Source organism: Rhinolophus sinicus, chromosome 2 (assembly GCF_057876585.1).
Source record: "Rhinolophus sinicus isolate RSI-liver-muscle chromosome 2, RSI-T2T, whole genome shotgun sequence".
NCBI lineage: Eukaryota > Metazoa > Chordata > Mammalia > Chiroptera > Rhinolophidae > Rhinolophus > Rhinolophus sinicus.
In genome coordinates this window covers 75613262-75631870 of record NC_142502.1, presented here as the reverse complement: position 1 = coordinate 75631870, position 18609 = coordinate 75613262, and the positions used below count along the sequence as shown (strand labels likewise).

Sequence of the window (18609 nt, the reverse complement as noted above, 5' to 3'; positions counted from 1 at the left end):
AAATGTTATTTTTATTTAAAATAATTTCTATGATCAACCATAGACATTAAATCAGTTCTATAAAGTGAGTGGGGTTAGGATTTCTTTCTTTGCTTGTTTTTCACATAATCTGTTTTCTGATATTTGAATTCTTTTAAGAGCAACTTTTATGATTTAATTCTGAAAAACACATCGTAGCAAGTGGAATTTACCATTGACTTGCAGCTCCCTTTGCTGGGGTATAGATATTTTATCTTTGCAAAGCAAATTGATTTTGCAAATGAAGGCTACTCTCTGCTTATGGCAAAATTGATTTACTTTCTTGTCTTTTTCCTTTTGCCAACTGCCAAACAGTCCAAATGTTTTGGCCTACTTACAATTAACTAGTACTTTATAAAATAAAATTGTGTATGATTTTTAAACTTTCAGACAGAATAGCCTTCTTATTCTATAGGATTTATGGTTTATTAAATGCAATGTTAATGCTAACAACACTAGTTCACATAATATGTGATAGAGATGGTAGTACCTTGAAGCACTTACAAAGGTTATCTTAGTGGTGTTCATAGCCAGCCTTTTAGTGAAAAGAAAGGAAACGTCTTGTTTTTGAGAAATAAAGGTAACAAGTAAATTTAGTAATTTTTCTTTTCTACATTTATTTGGGAGCTGCTTATTTCTGTAAGTAGCATCCATGTATGAATGTTAACTTGATAAAGTTGATAACCAGTTCTGATAGATTAGTATTTCCAAATTAAACTTGACTCTCATTGGAGCATTTGATATCTTGCTCCCCTGCATATGCCATCAGTTTGATTCAAATAAATTCTTACAAAAATTCTCAAAAAAAAAAAAAAAAAAAAAAAAGCTCGGACACTTATTTGTCAATTAGCTACTCTGGATTCCTATTTTAACTTTCTAATCCTTTGAAACTCCCTGAAACCCAATTATAGAGAAGTAATCTCAAGCATATAGTCTTAGTTTTTTTTTATATTCATTGTGTTGTTGCATAATAATTCAAATTATTAAAGGAAAAATTACTTTAAGAATGCTTTAGAAATCATAACCTTGCAAAAACCCTTGTTCTTTATTCTATTCCAATAAGATTTTCTTTTGGAAACATGTATCATGCAAATAGACCATTGTGACAATAATAACGTAATACTATTCCTCCAGCTTTCCTCGCCCTGTGAAGACTACTTGGTTAAACAGAAATGCACCAGCGCAAAACAGAGATTCTGTGATTCCTACTCTTGAAAGTGTGGTCTTTGGTATTAACTACACAAAACAGTTATCACCAGACGTAAGAACTAATATGTTTATAAATCCTTTCTTCCCTCTGTCTTCAAATGAAATGTTATTTTTTAAAATTGTTTTATCTGTGTAATGTTCTTTTTATTAATGTTTTGAGCTCAACATCTTACAGCTCTAATTAAATATGATCTAAAGAAATTGGATGTTTCCAGTTGTTTATTATGAAAACTTTACTTGATATTTTAAGATTTCACCAAATTTAATGGATAGAGATCTTTGACTATGAGTGCCTTTTTAAACTTGTTATTTGCACCTCTTGCTCCCTTAATTTAACTGGTAGAATCATTCCAAATTGGCCTGCCTGTAAAGAACAGTGCCAGAGTTGAGACCCAACTTGTAATAGTTCAAGTATAGCCATTATGCCCCTAAAAGGAGAAGGAACTTATATTATAAAAGCAGAGTGTCTGTCCCTCAGTCCAAATGTAATATGAATCTCAAATTTTCAAAAATCAAAATTTAATCTCCTTGTTTTAAAATTCCACTGTAACTGAAATTACTAGAGTTGCATTCATCTGTTTAAATTATTTGTATGAACAAGAGCAACTCCTGAAATATTGCAATATTTCTTACATGGTTTCTGATAATGGTAATTAGTAAATTCTGAGAGTTTTTTCCTGTATTTCTCTAAGTTTCAAGTGTAATATTGAAAAATTTTTGGTTACTAACATTCTGTATCCCAAATCCATTCTTTGTTTAGGGTTGCAGCTTCATTATTGCAGACTCCTTCCTACATCACGCCTACCATTTTCATTATACACTTTGTGCCACTTTGCTGCTAGCCTTCAAGGGATTGCACAACTACTTCATTACGGTAACAGAAGAGATTCCCTCTTGTCAAAAACTAGAACTGGGTATGTTCAAAGTAGCCAGACTTATCTTATAGTTCAAGTCATTCTCTTCATTTTCACATTGCTAGTTATCAGCTTTGCCATAGTTTTTCTATGCTAAGTCTATACTTATTTATGTGCTTCACTTTTACTTCTCTGTCAATTCCATCTTTTTCAACCCTTGATAATTACTTTCTGCAATTAAAATTGTTTATGATATTGAGAAACAACTTCTTGATGCTAAGTTTGAAATGAGTCTTTTAATGAGTTGTTTTAAAAAGCGTATGTGTATATACAACTCTTCAAATGTAATCAGAAAGCATACTGGAAAGAAAATGTAATTATCTACAGAATCATGGCAAGATAAGTTAAATCCATACTTTCAAATATTTAACAATCTAAGCAGAGTGTAGATGCTTGGGGCATTTTTATATACAGTTGGTTTTAAGTGATCTCAGATCTTACTTCTTTTATTTCCTTTCGTAGAATAACAACATTACTCAGTTTTAACATTCTGAAAATAATTTAAATCATTAAAAAAATTATTCTTCAGTTTTTGTACAACTGGAATCTCTGCATATATATTTAATAGATAATAAAATATCATATTGCCTTGATTGTGTACACCATTTGCAGTTTGTAAAATGATTTTACATATATAATTTCACAAAATATAAATTATTAGGATTAGTAAAAATACATTTTTATTTAGACTTTTAATACTTTTTTATAAACTTTTATTTTTAAAATATCAACTAATAGCTCACTATAAAAGCACATTTTAATGATCTCTTCAGAATAAATGTTTTATTACATACTCGAGTAAATCAAGAATTACTTTGTAAATTTCACTTAAATTATTCAGTGGTTTTTGTTTATCTCTTTGTTCCTCAGAGATCACAGTCTTTTAACAATATTGATGCACTCAAAATAATCACTGTTATTGAAAGTAATTCTTGGGTTTGAGGTTAATTAGCGTATGTTTATAAGTGCCTATTTTGGGATCAAAAGAATTATAAGAAAGTGTGCCTCACTTATATTACACTTTGAGTAAGTGCGGGATATTGTGCCACTGCCTATCAGCAGCTACTCTAGTGGACTTGATTAAGTCCATCATTCAGCCAGTTCAGTTCACACGTGTTGAAAGACTAGAAACAGGTATCACATGACTGTTTAGAATGCTTGATGCAAAAATCCCAATATATATACAGATACATAGACATAGGAAAATATGTTCTTTTTTGCTCATGTATTCTTCTTCAAGACAAAAATGATAATGTGGAAATCTTTTGATTACTATTCTCTGAAATATTTTTTCATTGCAATTTCATATACTTCAAATCCTTCTATTTCCCTTAGGAAAATCCTTTCTGAGACTACTGCCTCAAATTTAAACTTTTTAAAAATGTTCTTTTTTGAAAACAAAATAATTTTTTGTAAAATAAAACTAATTTAGGCTATCACTTACCTTCGCTTAGTGGAAAAATTATGCTCCATGTATTTTTTAATTGGGTTCCTTGAAACTCACACACGTTCCTAGGAGAATTATATTACAAATCCTGTTTAATTTAGGTTTAATGACAAAGCCACAAAACTATTTAACCACAATGTTAATGAAGGGCAATTACAAGTAGTGTTATTAAAAGTAGTAATGTTAAACTTAGAAGCCACATGTAATGGTATTTCTACAAGAAAATTTGTTAATAGTTTCAGTGTTGAATGCTGTAGTAGAATTCATGGAGGTATTATCTTGTAGCACCTAAGAGTGCATGTTTGGGGCCATTTCTGTCACTTACTAGAGACTGTATATACAAAGCAGATTCTATTCAAAAAATCCAGGAGACTGAAGGGAACCAGATATGGTGCAGGAGTCAAGCAGGAAAGATGACATCTGAAAGGCAGCGAGTGTAAAGGAGCTCTAGGAGTAAGACTTCTTTTTTCTTTCTTTTTCAGTTACAATTGACATTAAATATTGTTTTCTGTTAGTTTCAGGTGTACAGCGTAGTGGTTAGACATTTATATAACTTACAAAGTGATTTGCGCCCCCAGTCCCGATTAGTACCCACCTGGCACTATACAGAGTTATTACCATATTATTGACTATTTTTCCTATGCTGTACTTTACATCCCCATGACAATTTTTTAACTACCAATTTGTACTTTTTAATCCCTTCACCTTTTTCACCCAGTCTCCCAACCCCCTCCCATCTGGCAACCATCAGTTTGTTCTTTGTACCTAGGAGTAAGACTTCTTAAATGGTATAATTCTCTTGGGCTTTCTATGAGCACCTGATTTGTCAGGTACTGAGCTAGATGCTGAGGAAAGAATAGGACCTCTGTCTTTAAAGAGCTTTGACTTCTCCCCTTCCCTTAATAAGTAATCTGTTCAGCATTGGGGTGGATGAGAAAAACTCACCCAGCAAGACGGGGCTTCTTGTGGATTTGCTGCAGAGTCATTTATGAGACGGGCCTATGAATGCCTGTATAAGGAAGATGTCTATCAACATATAATTTTCAAATAGGTTTATATTTGCAAATGAAAAAATGCACGAACCACATTTTGACTTAAAAAATGTTTCTTTCTAAAACGGAGTAATGTTTAACGAAAACAAGCATCTCTTTTCAAAGGCAAAGATTTATTTCACACAGCTTAAACAGTATTAGCACTTTATTGCTACTTTATTAATCTAACTTAACCATGATGATTCATATATTTATAATATTTTTAATTTTCTCTCAGGTAAGGATTGCTTTTTTTCATATATATTACTTTGGGCTTATAGATGTAATATATAAAATGTCATAATTACAACAGCCCTTATTTTTAATTTCAGGAGTCAGTTACTAAATGAATGTCAACTTTATTCCAAATTATTGCTTAACATTTTTAATCAGAAAATAAAATTCTAAAGCAAACCTAGACTTCAATTTTAATAAGTAAAGAGTGATAGAATAAAATTAATGGTACCTTGCACATAGATAGTACCATTGTTTCCCCGAAGATAAGACCTAGCGGCACAATCAGCTCTAATGCGTCTTTTGGAGCAAACATTAATATGAGACCCGGTTTTATTTTACTATAATAAAAGACCAAGTCTTATATGATATAATATAATATAAAGCCGGGTATTATATTAATGTTTGCTCCAAAAGACACAACAGAGCTGATTGTGAGGCTAGGTCTTATTTTCGGGGAATCGGTATTTACTCAAATATATCTGTCAAGGGTATGAATACAACAGCACAATACAGTTTTTGTTGTTACTTAAAAAGTATGTAGATATCAACCCATAGCTTATAACAGTTTCTGCTTATAGAAGTTTTAAAGTCAAGATTCATCTTCAGTAAATATTTATTGGTAATACTTTTGCGTTATTCTTAAACCTTTCATTACTTTGTATTTTCTTTTCTATTTATTCTTGAATGCATTTTCTAGGAGAACTTTTAAAAATGCTACTAGCTATTCAAAATAAAACTACTGCATATTCTGAACTATTAACATTGTTTATTTTTATCCTAGCAAAATTAAACTGTATAGACACTAGACAATATTTCCATAAAACACTTGAGTAAACATCATTATATTCATTAGTTTTAATAAGTAAACTTAAAGTAGTTCTTAATTAGAGGGTGTATTATATTTCCTTCTATTTAGCATGTTTCTTGAGTTTTCAAATAAGTATATATTTAAAAGTTTTGAACTCCACCGTGCTTTGAAAAATATCTCTAAACTCTAGTCCCTTTTTAAAAATAATGCCTTGAATTCCTTTATGCTTTTGCCTTTTTCTTTTCTCCTAGATGAATGATGTACATTTTTTTTTCTCGATATATTTTTAAATACTGGTTTGTTGCAAGGAGCTCTTACTGAAAATGGGAGTCACAAGTTCTGGAATCTAGGATTTGGCAAGTGTTTAAACCTTTATGGGCCCTAGTATCTACACTTGTAAAAGCAGGGGTTTGACTTAACTGATCTCGGAGATCCCTGCCAACTCTAAAATTTTGAGCCTAAGAAATTAAAACATAAAATACGGGTTATGAAATGTTGAGTGGTGCATACATTTAAATAGAAAAGAGAACAAAGTAATATAAACTTGAATGTACATCATTTGTAATTCTAATAAGCTAATTAACTAACTGAAAAATTCTGCTTTAGTGTTCTAATCTAATTCCACTATCAGATCAATGCTAATTCTATTAATAACAACTTGGAAAATTCTACTAAATTTTGTTGTAAAAGGAGTTTAGTAACTAGTGCTGTGTGCAATCCTTATAACTAGCCAAGGCCAACATGCAGGTCCTTTATGAGCGCCTTCTCAGAAGAAAACAGCCACGAACCCAGAAAGACACCAGTCTAGGTACGTTTACAAATAGGTTAAGTAAATAATCCCTTTTAATTAGTATGAAATTTTGCTGTAAATTAGTGTCAAATTTCATCAATATGTATTTGTGAATGTAGTATATTTCTACCACCTCTATTTAAAAACTTACTTTTAGAATCAGTTTGGTTTGTAGATAAACTTTGGTTAATATTTTAATTAATTTGTAATATTGAAGTTTTTTTAAAAAACTGGAAATGGTAAATGCAAAGATTTATTTGGTTTTTTTCATATTCTTTTATGAGTCCCTGCAAAAAGCAGTTTTTGGAAACTATGATTATTGCCAAAATTTGTTGGTTTAATGATACTACCTTAAATTTATTCAAAGTCAGTTTATCTTTGGGTAGGGTTAATGATAATGAAATGTGGTTTAAAAACTGAAGCTGATTTCATGCATTACAGAAATAAAGAATAGAAATATCTTTAGTATCTGGTTTTGTTTTTTGTATCAATATTTTTATTGATCTAAATTTAAAAATCAAAATAGTATCAAATTACCACTATCCAGATACGTTAGATATTTTAAAGGAAATATTTTAATCTCATTATTTTATTGATATATTTCACTGTATGTTTTAATTTTTGTTCTTGAATAGCAATAGAACTTAATGTACTGTCTTTCTATAAGTATATTGAGTTTTTACTTTACATTGAATTAGACCATCACAGTTACATTTTTAAAAAGTTATAAAAAGCTATGGAAATAAAAAATAAAATAAAATCCCAATGTTTCTTAGTTTTTAGGAGTATGAACAAAAGGAAATTAAGGAGACAAAATCTTTCTCAAGATTTCTCAGATTAAAGCTAGCTCAGAAATACTTAAGTTGGGTTAGTTTTCACTAAAACTTAAGAAAGAAACTGATTTTCTTATCAGGAAGAAAAAAGAAATGTTGAAGATTTACTATGGTCGTTATTTTGGAATATAATTTTATATATAGTCTCATATAAAGTAACTGTAAAATTGAAGAATTCATAGTATGATATTTTGGTCATTTTTGACATGTGTTAGTGTTCTTTTTAGCAATAAAAAATACTCATTTAAGCTATGGTATTGTCAGCCTATCAATTTACATATGAGCATTCTAAATAATTTTACAGAATGCTGCTTATATAATAAGGCCTAGATAAAAAGGGCCCAGTTTTTGGTTGGTAAGAAAAGACTTGATTCAAAACTAAAGCATAATGAAGTTAACTAAATAATACTTTTATTGAGATATCTTATATTCTTAGTAGCTACCATTGTATTGGAATTTTCTGAGCTATGTTATAAATATCTGCTGAATGAGTGAACAGATGAATGGATGAATGGATTTAGAAAATCAATTTAAGATACATTTACCCTTTGACCTAGCAACCCCACTTTTGTTAACCTATATCATAGAAATAAGAGTACTAGTATGTAAAGATACTTATACAAACATATTTATTGCAGTATTGTTTTTAGTGGCAAAACACTGATAAAAAAGATAAATGCTTGTCATTCGGCAAAGAGTAGAATATGGAAGAAATTATGAGGCATTCACGCCAAGGAATATTATGCAGCCATTTAACAATGCTTTAAGGCTATATACCAAATTTCCATGGAATACTGCTGAGGGAAAAAAGTAAATTGCAGAAAGTGTGTAAAATACAATCCCATTTTTGTAAAACAATGACTCTAAAACTCATATATGTATAACGTATGTATATTTGAAAAATAAGGAAGGATATGTTCTAGGCTGTAACCTTGGATTACCAGTAGGAGCTAAAGAAAGAATTTATGTAAGATAATGTTCACATTTATACATTTCTATAAAATTGTATAGATATACGTATATGTTAGTTTAAAAGGAAAAATTAATTAAAATAGAATTTTAAATTCAAGTAAAACTTCTAAATGATTTTGAATCATTTCAACTCAAAGATTTTGAAGTTAAGTTTTGCTTTTAAACATTGTTTAAGATGTTGTTTACATTGAAGTAACTCTCACTAGCCCTAATGAAATGCACTAGTTAATGCTCTTAGGATCTTGTATGTAAAGATTAGAAAAATGTATCAAAACTCATAACTTTAAAGTATGTTTTCATTTTTAAAAAATTCATAGGTAGGATATTTAGCTAGTAACTTTACTGATTTTATTTTATTATAGGAAAAGATCGTGGGTAATGTGAAAACACATATTGGCATATGAAAGTTATGATTTTAATACAGGGTCTGCTGCTGATATTTTTAATTTTGGTAAACTTAATATTTGAAGCCACTGACTTATTGGACATAAAATTATTTGTGAAACCTTAGCAGATTTCTTTAGTTATCAATGTGTTGACTAATTTGTGGTCTATTTCTTGGTACATATTAATATCTAAATACAATTTTATTTGGGTGTTTTGTGAATTACAAAATATATGTGTCCTAGTGGTTTTAGTTACCAATAGAGTATCTGTTATTCTCATATTTAGTTGTATTTACCACATAATTATAACTGCTTATTTTATCAAATTTAAATATTTATCATTCTTTTTATCAAGTAGTAAACGTTCAGTCTGCCTTATGAGATAGTGAGCTGAATGAGTGAATATAGGGATGTCACAGAATGTATTCTTGCCCTTGTGTGAGAATGTTCAATGAAATGCCCTTTCAGCAACAAGAGAGTGATCACAACTATGCTGTTATAGTTCTTTTAGGAGAACTCATTTTGGTTTGATTTCTAATTAAAAATTAAGTATATCTAAACATGATATTTCAGACTTTAGGGAAATTCCTTCCCTGAAAAAAAATAGCCAATCTTTCAATTCTGTGGGTTTCTAGAGCCCCTTATAAATATTACCATTTTAATTGTAAATTAATCTGTACATCCCTTTATAGGTGGTTGTAGCATACATTAGATAAATCAGAATTGTATAGAAAAATTTTCCCTTAGCATTAGACTATCTTATATATAACTGAATATTAAACTAAATTAGAAACTTTTTATTGAAAAGGATTTTGTCATTCATTTTCATTATATATCCTGTATTCCAGGTATGTTTTAAATATGTTTTGTACATAAAAATTAATTTGATTAAAATTTTTTAGGAATAACTTTTATTAAAAGGCATGTACACATGTAACACAAAATACTAAGCTTTACTAGAATTTACAACATATGAAATGCAATAAAACCTAACTATATGTTTTGTCCTTTCTGTGATGATGCAGTTGTGTAAGTTATGTTAGGTATATAGTCAATTTTTTTCTTCACTGAGTGTGTTAGCGTCTTATGGGAACTGAAACACTCTATTTAACAATCAGTTATAGAATTTAATAATTATGACGTTACCTACGTGATTAATGTTTTTATGAAAGTATATTGAAATTTAATTCAATGAATATAGTCCAGATATTTCTCGACCTTTTGGTTTTTAAAAGGTAATTTAATTTATTTATGTAATTTCAAAAATAGTTTTCAGATCTAACATTGAAATACTTCCTCTAATTACTCTTTAATTCTTTCAGAGGAGATGGATGTAGAAGCTCGGCTTACTGAACTATGTGAAGAAGTTAAGGTACTTGGAGTTTTAAAATTCACATTATCAAGTTATTTGAGTGGATTCTGTTTCCTATTCTAAAAATTTTCTCTAAGAAAACTTATTAATTGATTTTCCTGCCTAAAATGCAAAGATAAAGTTGTTAATCATGGTAGAATCACAACTTAGGTTGATCAAAAGACATTTGACCTGAGCATGAAGTTGCAGTATCTTTAACATATATATTATTCGGCATATAAGTGAAATAGCAAGACAATTAACTGATGAAAAGTGTGCTTTTTATTCTATTAGTTTATTCAATTTCTGGACAAATTTTTAAAAAATCACTTAAACTTACATATTTTTGTAAAATTATATTGTTTGGAAATGAAAATTTATATTATTTTAACAAATAAAACTGTTGTACACCCTTAAAAAATGATGCTTTCAACAAGTGTTTGATGATTTAGAAATATGCTCATATAGTGATATTCAGTGAAAATAGCATAAAACTGTATATAATTCTTACCTTATATAACTGAAAAAAGTTGTAGCCTATACACTAAAGTGAACTTTATTTTCTTCTTTTTTTGCTTTCCCCTTTTTCCAAGTCCATTAAAGTAAGATCTATTTTATAATCAAGAGCAGTGAATGCTATGAAAAAGTATATAGTTCATTTAAACAAGATAATGAATAGTATTTCAAAAATTATGATATAAGATCTTATTATTCCTACATTTATACATATAAAATGTCTTCTCAAACTTCTGATTTCTTTTTAACAAAAAGAATTTTATTATTTACATTTTAAGACTTACTGTAAAGAGTTATGTAACCCAGAGGAGTAATTTATTTATACTTGAAGGCGTGCTTTCCCAATAATGAAAATACTAAAATCCTCTATCAGAACTGTGGTGCCATGATCCCTGAGAAATAAAATTGGTAATTACAAGGTATCTAGATAGACTTGCTTGCAGAAAAAGAAAAAAAAAGACTTGTGTACTTTACTCAAGAGAGTTATTTCTATTTGTGTGTAGATGATACTAGGTACAGTGTTGCTTGCCTTAGAGTGCTATTTATTGTCAAATGTTTATCTAAGTCTTCTTTTTCTAAACTTTGTTTAAACCATTCTTGGAACAATACTTCAGGTTTCAGCTTATTTTATATTGTATTTTAATCTTCTGTGTATTCTTAAAAGACAAATGAAAAACTTGTTAGCTTCATTTCTAATACATTTATAAACCATTCCTTGGGGCAAAACACATCTGTAGATTTATTATATGTTGATGAATCAATATTTATATGTTCATTCGCTTAGCTTCCATTTTAGAATTCTGGAATTTGTCAGTGTTTGTTGAGTTTGTCCATAAATTCTGGGAGCTTTTTCCTTTTCTGAAGCCTGTAATTCTTTAGTCATTCATTCATTCGGTAAATATTTATTGAGTGACTACTGTCTACCAGAGTCACAAAAGTGAATAAAACAGTATGCCTTCCCTTATTACTTATTTTGCTGAATTTTTGTTTAATCTGTTCTCCAAGTTAAGGTAGATAAATGAAAGTTTGATTGGGGTGAGTGAAGAAAAGCAACATTTTGGGGGTTTGTGGGGTTTGTTTGTTTTTAGAAAGGGAAAATGGAAATATAATTAGTATAATTTGGGACAAGTTGAACTTTAGCAACTTGCTTCTCATGTCCAAGTACAGTCATTCAGTAGGTAATGAGTCTAGAGGTCAGGAGAGATGTGATCCGGAGATAGAAATTTAACCATCCTTGGTATCTACATGATAACTGAAACTATGGGCGTGACTTTCAACTTCAACCTGAATAGACTATGTCTACCTTCTTTATGATAGGGAAATGAAATCAGCATCTATCTATATATTGAAGGTAGATTTCCTAGTGTTACTAGCAATTGAAGACAAATTTTTGCAGCAAGATATCTGCCTGAAAACTTACTGCTGCCTCAGTGAATTAAAGAAAAACCTGCCCTCATAATAAAAATGCTTTTCCAAAATAGAAGCATTCTGATTTATAATCTTTTATTATTTTTTGTTCAGAAATTCTTTTTTATTCAAAAAAACCAAAGTCCTTTTAAAAGATTCTGTGTTTCATAGTACTATTCAGTACTATTAACTTTTATAATCAGTTTAGGTGAATATTTAAATAAATGGAATAATTTAATACCACAATTAGAACACTCATAAGAACATATTATAATTGTTTACCTACTTTTCTTTCCTCACTAGATTGTGAGCTTCTCATATTACTCTTTGTATCTGTAGAATGAAGACCCAAGCATTGAAAATGTGCTCAATAAACAGTGAAGGAATGAATTGTTAGAAAAGAGAAAGAAAGAAATGTTTGACAACTCTGTAAAAGAATTACCAAAAGCAAAATAGAACCTAGGAACATAGGCATGAGGGAAAAGCAGTACTTTAGAAAGTACCCCAGTCCTTTCTTAGGAATTACAGATCCTTTAAGTACTTTACTTAGCTGATTGGAGAAAAAGTCTTGTTTTAAGATTTCATTGTCTTTCAAAAATGTTATAGCTTTCACTCATGATTTGTACATTGTGTTTAAAATTCCCAGTATTTTAGTGTTTGGAGTTGATCATACTCTGTAGAATCCTGATTTGTAATTTTGGACTATGTTTGACATTATTGCAATTATAAGATATCTCAGATAATGAAATAATTGGTTTGGTTGTTGGAAATTGCTACAGTAACTGTCAAATCAGAAAAGCCATTGGTCAGTTGGTCTCTCTGTGCATGCACGTGTCCTTTTAAAACGTGTAATTTGCCTTTCTGTTAATAGTCTCAATAGTATATTAGATATGTTGTGATAAGTCTCAGAACAGTGAAGATTTTATTCTTGTCATTTCAGAAAATAGAAAATCCTGATGAACTGGCAGAACTTATAAATATGAATCTTGCACAACTGTGCTCACTTCTAATGGCTTTATGGGGACAATTTCTGGAAGTTATAACACTACATGAACAACTAAGACTACTGTTAGCACAACAGCACCATACGTTGAGGGTAAGTTAAAGAAAAGTAACATTAGAGCATTTTAATGAGTATTATCATTTACCGTTAGAAATTTCTTATGAATAAAAAGCCTGATTTTTACCTAGTACCGTGTTTCCCCGAAAATAAGACCTAGCTGGACAATCACCTCTAATGCGTCTTTTGGAGCAAAAATTAATATATGACCCCATCATATTTTACTAAAATGTAAGACCGGGTCATAATATAACATAACATAACATAACATAACATAACATAACATAACATAACATAACATAACATAACATAACATATAATATAATGTAACTGGGTATCATATTAATTTTTGCTCCAAATGACACATTAGAGCTGATTGTCCAGGTAGATCTTATTTTCGGGGAAACAGGGCATGTTGATAATTTTTATATGATGATATTATTATTACTGTTCAATTTCTAAAGTTAATACAACAGTGTAGTTGAGCACATGACCTGTCTTAATTACAACCCATGCCAGTAAGAGAAACCATGTAGATGTATTTACATGTAAATGTAAATAAAATAGGAAAATATATGTATAGGAGAGTCCCTGGAACCCAAGAACAGGAATTACAGCCAGGTCTCACTAGGAACAGAAATCAGGAACTAGAAAGCCATCTCAAACTAATATAGAATACCTCTCTCCAACTTTTCCTCCTTTCCCTTGTTCCTCTCTCCTTCCCTCACCTCGTTTAGGAGCATGTATTATGAACTTGGCAGGGTAGGAGGAGTAGTCTAGACATACATGTGTTCTGTAAGACTAGTATGCATTTTATGCAGAAATTTTCGTACAATTTTATTGTATAGCATGTCAAGGGGCTTTGAGATGTTAAACCTTTGACAACCTTTCCAGTCTCACCACTTTGTGTGCTCTGTATGCACACTAATTTTCCTGAACTACTAGTAATTCCTCAAAAACATTATGTTTATTTTCTTTTTCCTTTTTTTCTTAATTATAAAACATATAATCAAAATCAGAAAAGTGCATAAAACATGCACATTTTAACAAATAATTAAAAATACATACCCTTTTAACTATCACCCAGATCAAGAAATAGAAAATTGTGAACACCACAGAAGTACTCTATATGATTTTCCAGTTTCTATTCAATCCCTGCATTTAGAAGTAATCATTGACCTATCTTTTGTGATGATGAGTTCCTTATTTTTTTAGTTTTACCACCTATATATGTACGCTAAATAATAGAAGTTGTTTCAGCCTTTTACGTTATTCAGCCTGTTTTTGAATTCTATATAAATGAAATCGTATACTATGTCTTCTTTTGTATCTTTCTGTTTTCACTCAAGATTCTATTTGTGAGATTAATTTATGTTTTCGTCAGTAGCTTTAGTTTATTCATTTCATTGCTGTGTTGTATTCGTTTGAATATACCCAGAATTTGTTTATGCATTCTACAGTTGTCGGACATTTTGATTACTTCTAACTTGTAGCTCCTATAAACCAAGTTGCTATGAACATTGTTGTACACATTTCCTGGCACATCAATTTCTCTGAAGTATTTACCTGCAAGAGAAATTCCTGTGTCATAGAATATTCATAACTTCAATTTTACTAATGATACCACTAGAGTGGTTTTAATTTTCACTCCCACCAGCACTGTGTGAAAGTTCTTGTTACTCTACATATCCCCCAACTCTTAATATTGGCAAACTTTTTAAATTTTAACAATCTGATGGATGTAAAATGGTGTATCATTGTGGTTTTAATTTGCATTTCTCTGTTGGCGTGGTGCAGTTGAGCACTGTTTTGTATAATTGGGTATGTACTTGTAGATTTCCTCTTTATGATGTGCCTGTTCGAGTTATTTGCCCATTTTACTATAGGATTACCTTTCTTTTTCTTCTTGATTTGTAATAGTTTTCTATGTATTGTAAATAATGGTCCTTTGTTATGTTTTATAAATAGATCTCTCGTTTCATGGTTTTTCCAATGTCTTTATGATGTCTTATGATTAACTAAAGGTTTTAATTTTAGTGTAGATGGAACAGAAGAGAAAGGCCAGATACAGACATGTTCATACTTGGACGTAATACAGAGGATGCCAAAAAAAATGTATACACATTTTAAGAAAGGAAAAAACTGTATTAATTATAATACTCAATATATACCCATAACAAAAGATGAATACAAGTCATGTTTGACTTCTGCAATTACAACAGGTGCTCACAGTGGTTAACATCAGCGTCCTGACACTTCTGATTATGACGAACTACTGCTTGAGTATAGATAACATCTCTTAAAATGTGTATACATTTTTTTGGCACCTCTCCACCCCGGCATATGTAGATCGACAAGGAAAAGATGAGATTTTCAATAAATGATGCTGGGACAATTGGGTATCCAGGTGGAAAAAATATGTGATGTAAAATATAATTCCAGGTACATTAAAGACAAATGTGAAAGACAAAATCTTAAAGCTTCTAAAATATTGTAGACAATTTACAGAAGAGTACACAATACTCCCATGTACTCTTCATCGGAATCACAAGTTACCATTATGGCACATTTGCCTTATCATTCCTTCTTTTCTTGGATAGATACATATTATATACATACATACTGTGTTTTTTTTTCCTGGACCGTTTCATAGTATAGTTATAGACATCATGTTCATTTATACCTAAATACTTCAGGGTATGTTGACTAAGAACAAAGATAGTCTCTTACTTAACCACAGTGCAGCGATCAACTTTAGGAAATTTTATATTGATACAGTACTACTATCTCATATACAATCCATTTTTAAATTTTATCAATTGTCTTAATAATGTCCTGTTTGATAACCTTTTCCAGGATTAAATTCAGGATCACACATTGCATTCAGTTGTCATATTCCTTTAAACTCTTTTTAGACACATTTAATATGGAATGGTTTCTTACATTTTCTTTGTCTTTCATGACTTTAACTTTTTTGAAGAGTTTTGGCCAGTAGTAGCGTAGACCATTCAACTTGAGTTTGTATCATGTTTCCTTGTGGTTAGATTCAGGTGATACAATATTAGTGAGAAATCTATATTTAATTTCTTTTTCAATCAGTTTTGGTAAGTTATATTTTTCTAGAAGTTTGTTCTGTCTAACTTTATTAATTTATTGGCAACAAATAATTCATAATATCTTTGAATTATCTTTTTAACATCTGTAGTATCAGTAGGATTTTCCTGTGTTTCATTCTTGATATTAGTTATTTGTGCCTTCACTCTTTTTTTCTTGATCAATCCCACCAGAACTTTGTCATTTTTTAATTTTTGTTTTCAAAGAACCAACTTTTGATGTTAATTCTCTCTTGTATGTTTTGTTTTCTGTTTCATTAGGATTGTTTTTGACTTTAGTATTTATTACTTTCTATAGTTTATTTTGTTGTCTTTATTAACTTCTATAAGTAAATGTTGAGCTTATTAACGTTAGCATTTCTTATTGTACATGCATTTAAATTGATGTTTACCAGTACTACTTCAGCTGCATTTCACAAATTTTGATGTAATGTATTTTTATATTTTTCAGTCCTCAGTATTTTCTAATTCTTGTGAGCAATTTATTCTTTGATTCAAGGTTATTTAGAAAAGTTTCTTTTTTCCCTTTAGCATATATAATGGTTTCCTAAAGTCACAAATCTATCTATTCCTTTATTTTATGTATATAAACAGAAACAATATACTAGTCAATGAGAGGATACCATAGAAACTACTTTATACACACATGACTGCAAAATGGGGAAAATTGCAACCTACAATAACAATTTGTTTGGGAACCTAACATCTATTGCATAAAAATTTTTGACTCATGTAACATATATAAACAAAACTATGAAGTATACATTGGGTATGTTGTCTCAAATTTAGCTATTTTCCCTTGCTCGTATGTCCAACAAATTGGGTGCTTACCCATATTCAATCTTCTTCTGAAGTAAAGGACCAGAGACAGTTCTTTTCCATAAGTTACTATGTTTTGCATCAAGTGACCCTGCAATCCTGAATTAGAGGTTGGCGCTTAGCCCAAAGACAGTCATCCATTGCATGGACATGAGGAAGACTAGTAATTTTTGAGGTGGCCTGTTGCATAAACAGCCAATCTGGGGCATTTTCTATTAGAAGAAGGACTGTCTAACATGTTCAGATCATTTCTCTTGAGTAATTTAAACATGGAACACAGAAGAGATACTGTTAGGTAAGCAGTGACAGAGATCAAGAGAGAAAATACCATAGGCAAAAGCCATGAGACAGTAGAAGCCATGAGTTAACACGTTGCATACGGATCATGAGAATCTTCACGAGAGATTTAAACCCCGCCGTATGCAACGTGTTAACCAATTATCGTTTGTAGGTATGAAAGTAAAAAGGGTTAAAAGCAAAGCAGAGAGAGTCAGAGATAGAGAGGAACATGAGAATGGAAAAATGACCAGAATAGGAGACAGCAAATGCTTCTTTCTGAAACAATAGCTACTAGAGTGATATTAGGACATTAGTCTATCTGTTACATCCTAATGGCAATAACAGCGTACCAATTTATAAGAACTGGCTGTTTGGATTCAGAGTCAGTTCCCTGGATGTCTTTATTTTGCTAAGTATCCTTATAAAAATCCCATACAGCCTGAGGTAACCTGCGCATACCTCTATCTCTTGCTAACTAAAAACCTTTCATATCCAGGAGTATGTTTATTTATTTTCAAATACATGAATTTTCTAGTTGTCTTTTGGTATTGATATCTAGCTTATCTTCACTGTGATTAGGACACACTCTGTGATTTCAGTACTTTAATATTCTTTGAGACTTGCTTTACTTATAGTAGGAATGCATATGCTTCTGCATATAGTAGGAATGCATATTCTGGGTTAAGTGTCCTGAATATGTCTGCTAGGTTAAGTTTATAAATCATTTTGTTCAAATTTTTCAAATTTTTAATGATTTTATGGCTGCTAGTGCTATCAACTACCAAAAAAAATGTGTTAAAATCTTCCACTATGATTATGAATTTGTCCTTATTTGCTGTTACTGGCTAGTAAGTGGCAGAGACAGGGTTCAAACCCAGGCAGTATGGCTCAATAGTTGGTGTTCTTCACCACTTGGTATTTTACTTTTCAAAATAGAGATAGCAAGGATCAGAGGCAACTTTATAGCATAATATTTTATGGAGCTGGTGTCCTGGGTGGAATAGGAACAAGAAGGTACATTCAATAGTCAGAAAAGCAGCTGGTGAACAGAATTTTGAAAAAAGGAGCAAAGAAAGGAGGGCAAGACAAACATTAGGTTTATGGAAAACTAAAATGCCAAAAATAAAAGGTTTTAGCTAGAGCTTCCCTTTTCTCACCCATTCCAGATAAGACAGGGCCTATTTAACTCTTAAAGGAATCAAGGAGGGGTAATTAGGAAACAACGAGAAAGTGCCCTAATGTTTCTTAACTAGGGATAATAAACCTGCCCTGCCCTGCTGTGTATCATAAAAACTGTAGAAACGGTGGCATATTATGTCCTTTGGTTCCCATTTATGTAATTCAACAGGAACTTTGCTCATAAAGTATATCCGTATTCTGAGAATACATTGCAAAGCCTACAAAAACCAAAGCAGTCTA

The 18609-nt window shown here is 30.6% G+C and overlaps 1 protein-coding gene across 11 annotated transcripts in view; it reads left to right on the top strand.

Moving 5' to 3' along the window:
• Positions 1 to 18609, top strand: part of FAM135A (family with sequence similarity 135 member A) — a 113547-nt gene that overhangs the window by 60715 nt on the left and 34223 nt on the right. For 6 of the 11 annotated variants that reach the window (XM_074333161.2, XM_088795631.1, XM_019749331.3 and 3 more), the window contains 5 exons: positions 1153 to 1279; positions 1988 to 2141; positions 6395 to 6472; positions 9968 to 10017; positions 12860 to 13015. In XM_074333161.2, the coding sequence (XP_074189262.2) occupies positions 1153 to 1279; positions 1988 to 2141; positions 6395 to 6472; positions 9968 to 10017; positions 12860 to 13015 (565 nt within the window). Of the gene's footprint in view, positions 1 to 1152; positions 1280 to 1987; positions 2142 to 6394; positions 6473 to 9967; positions 10018 to 12859; positions 13016 to 18609 lie in introns of those variants that run through there. The other 5 variants (XM_074333162.2, XM_074333159.2, XM_019749332.3 and 2 more) reach the window with 2 other exon arrangements.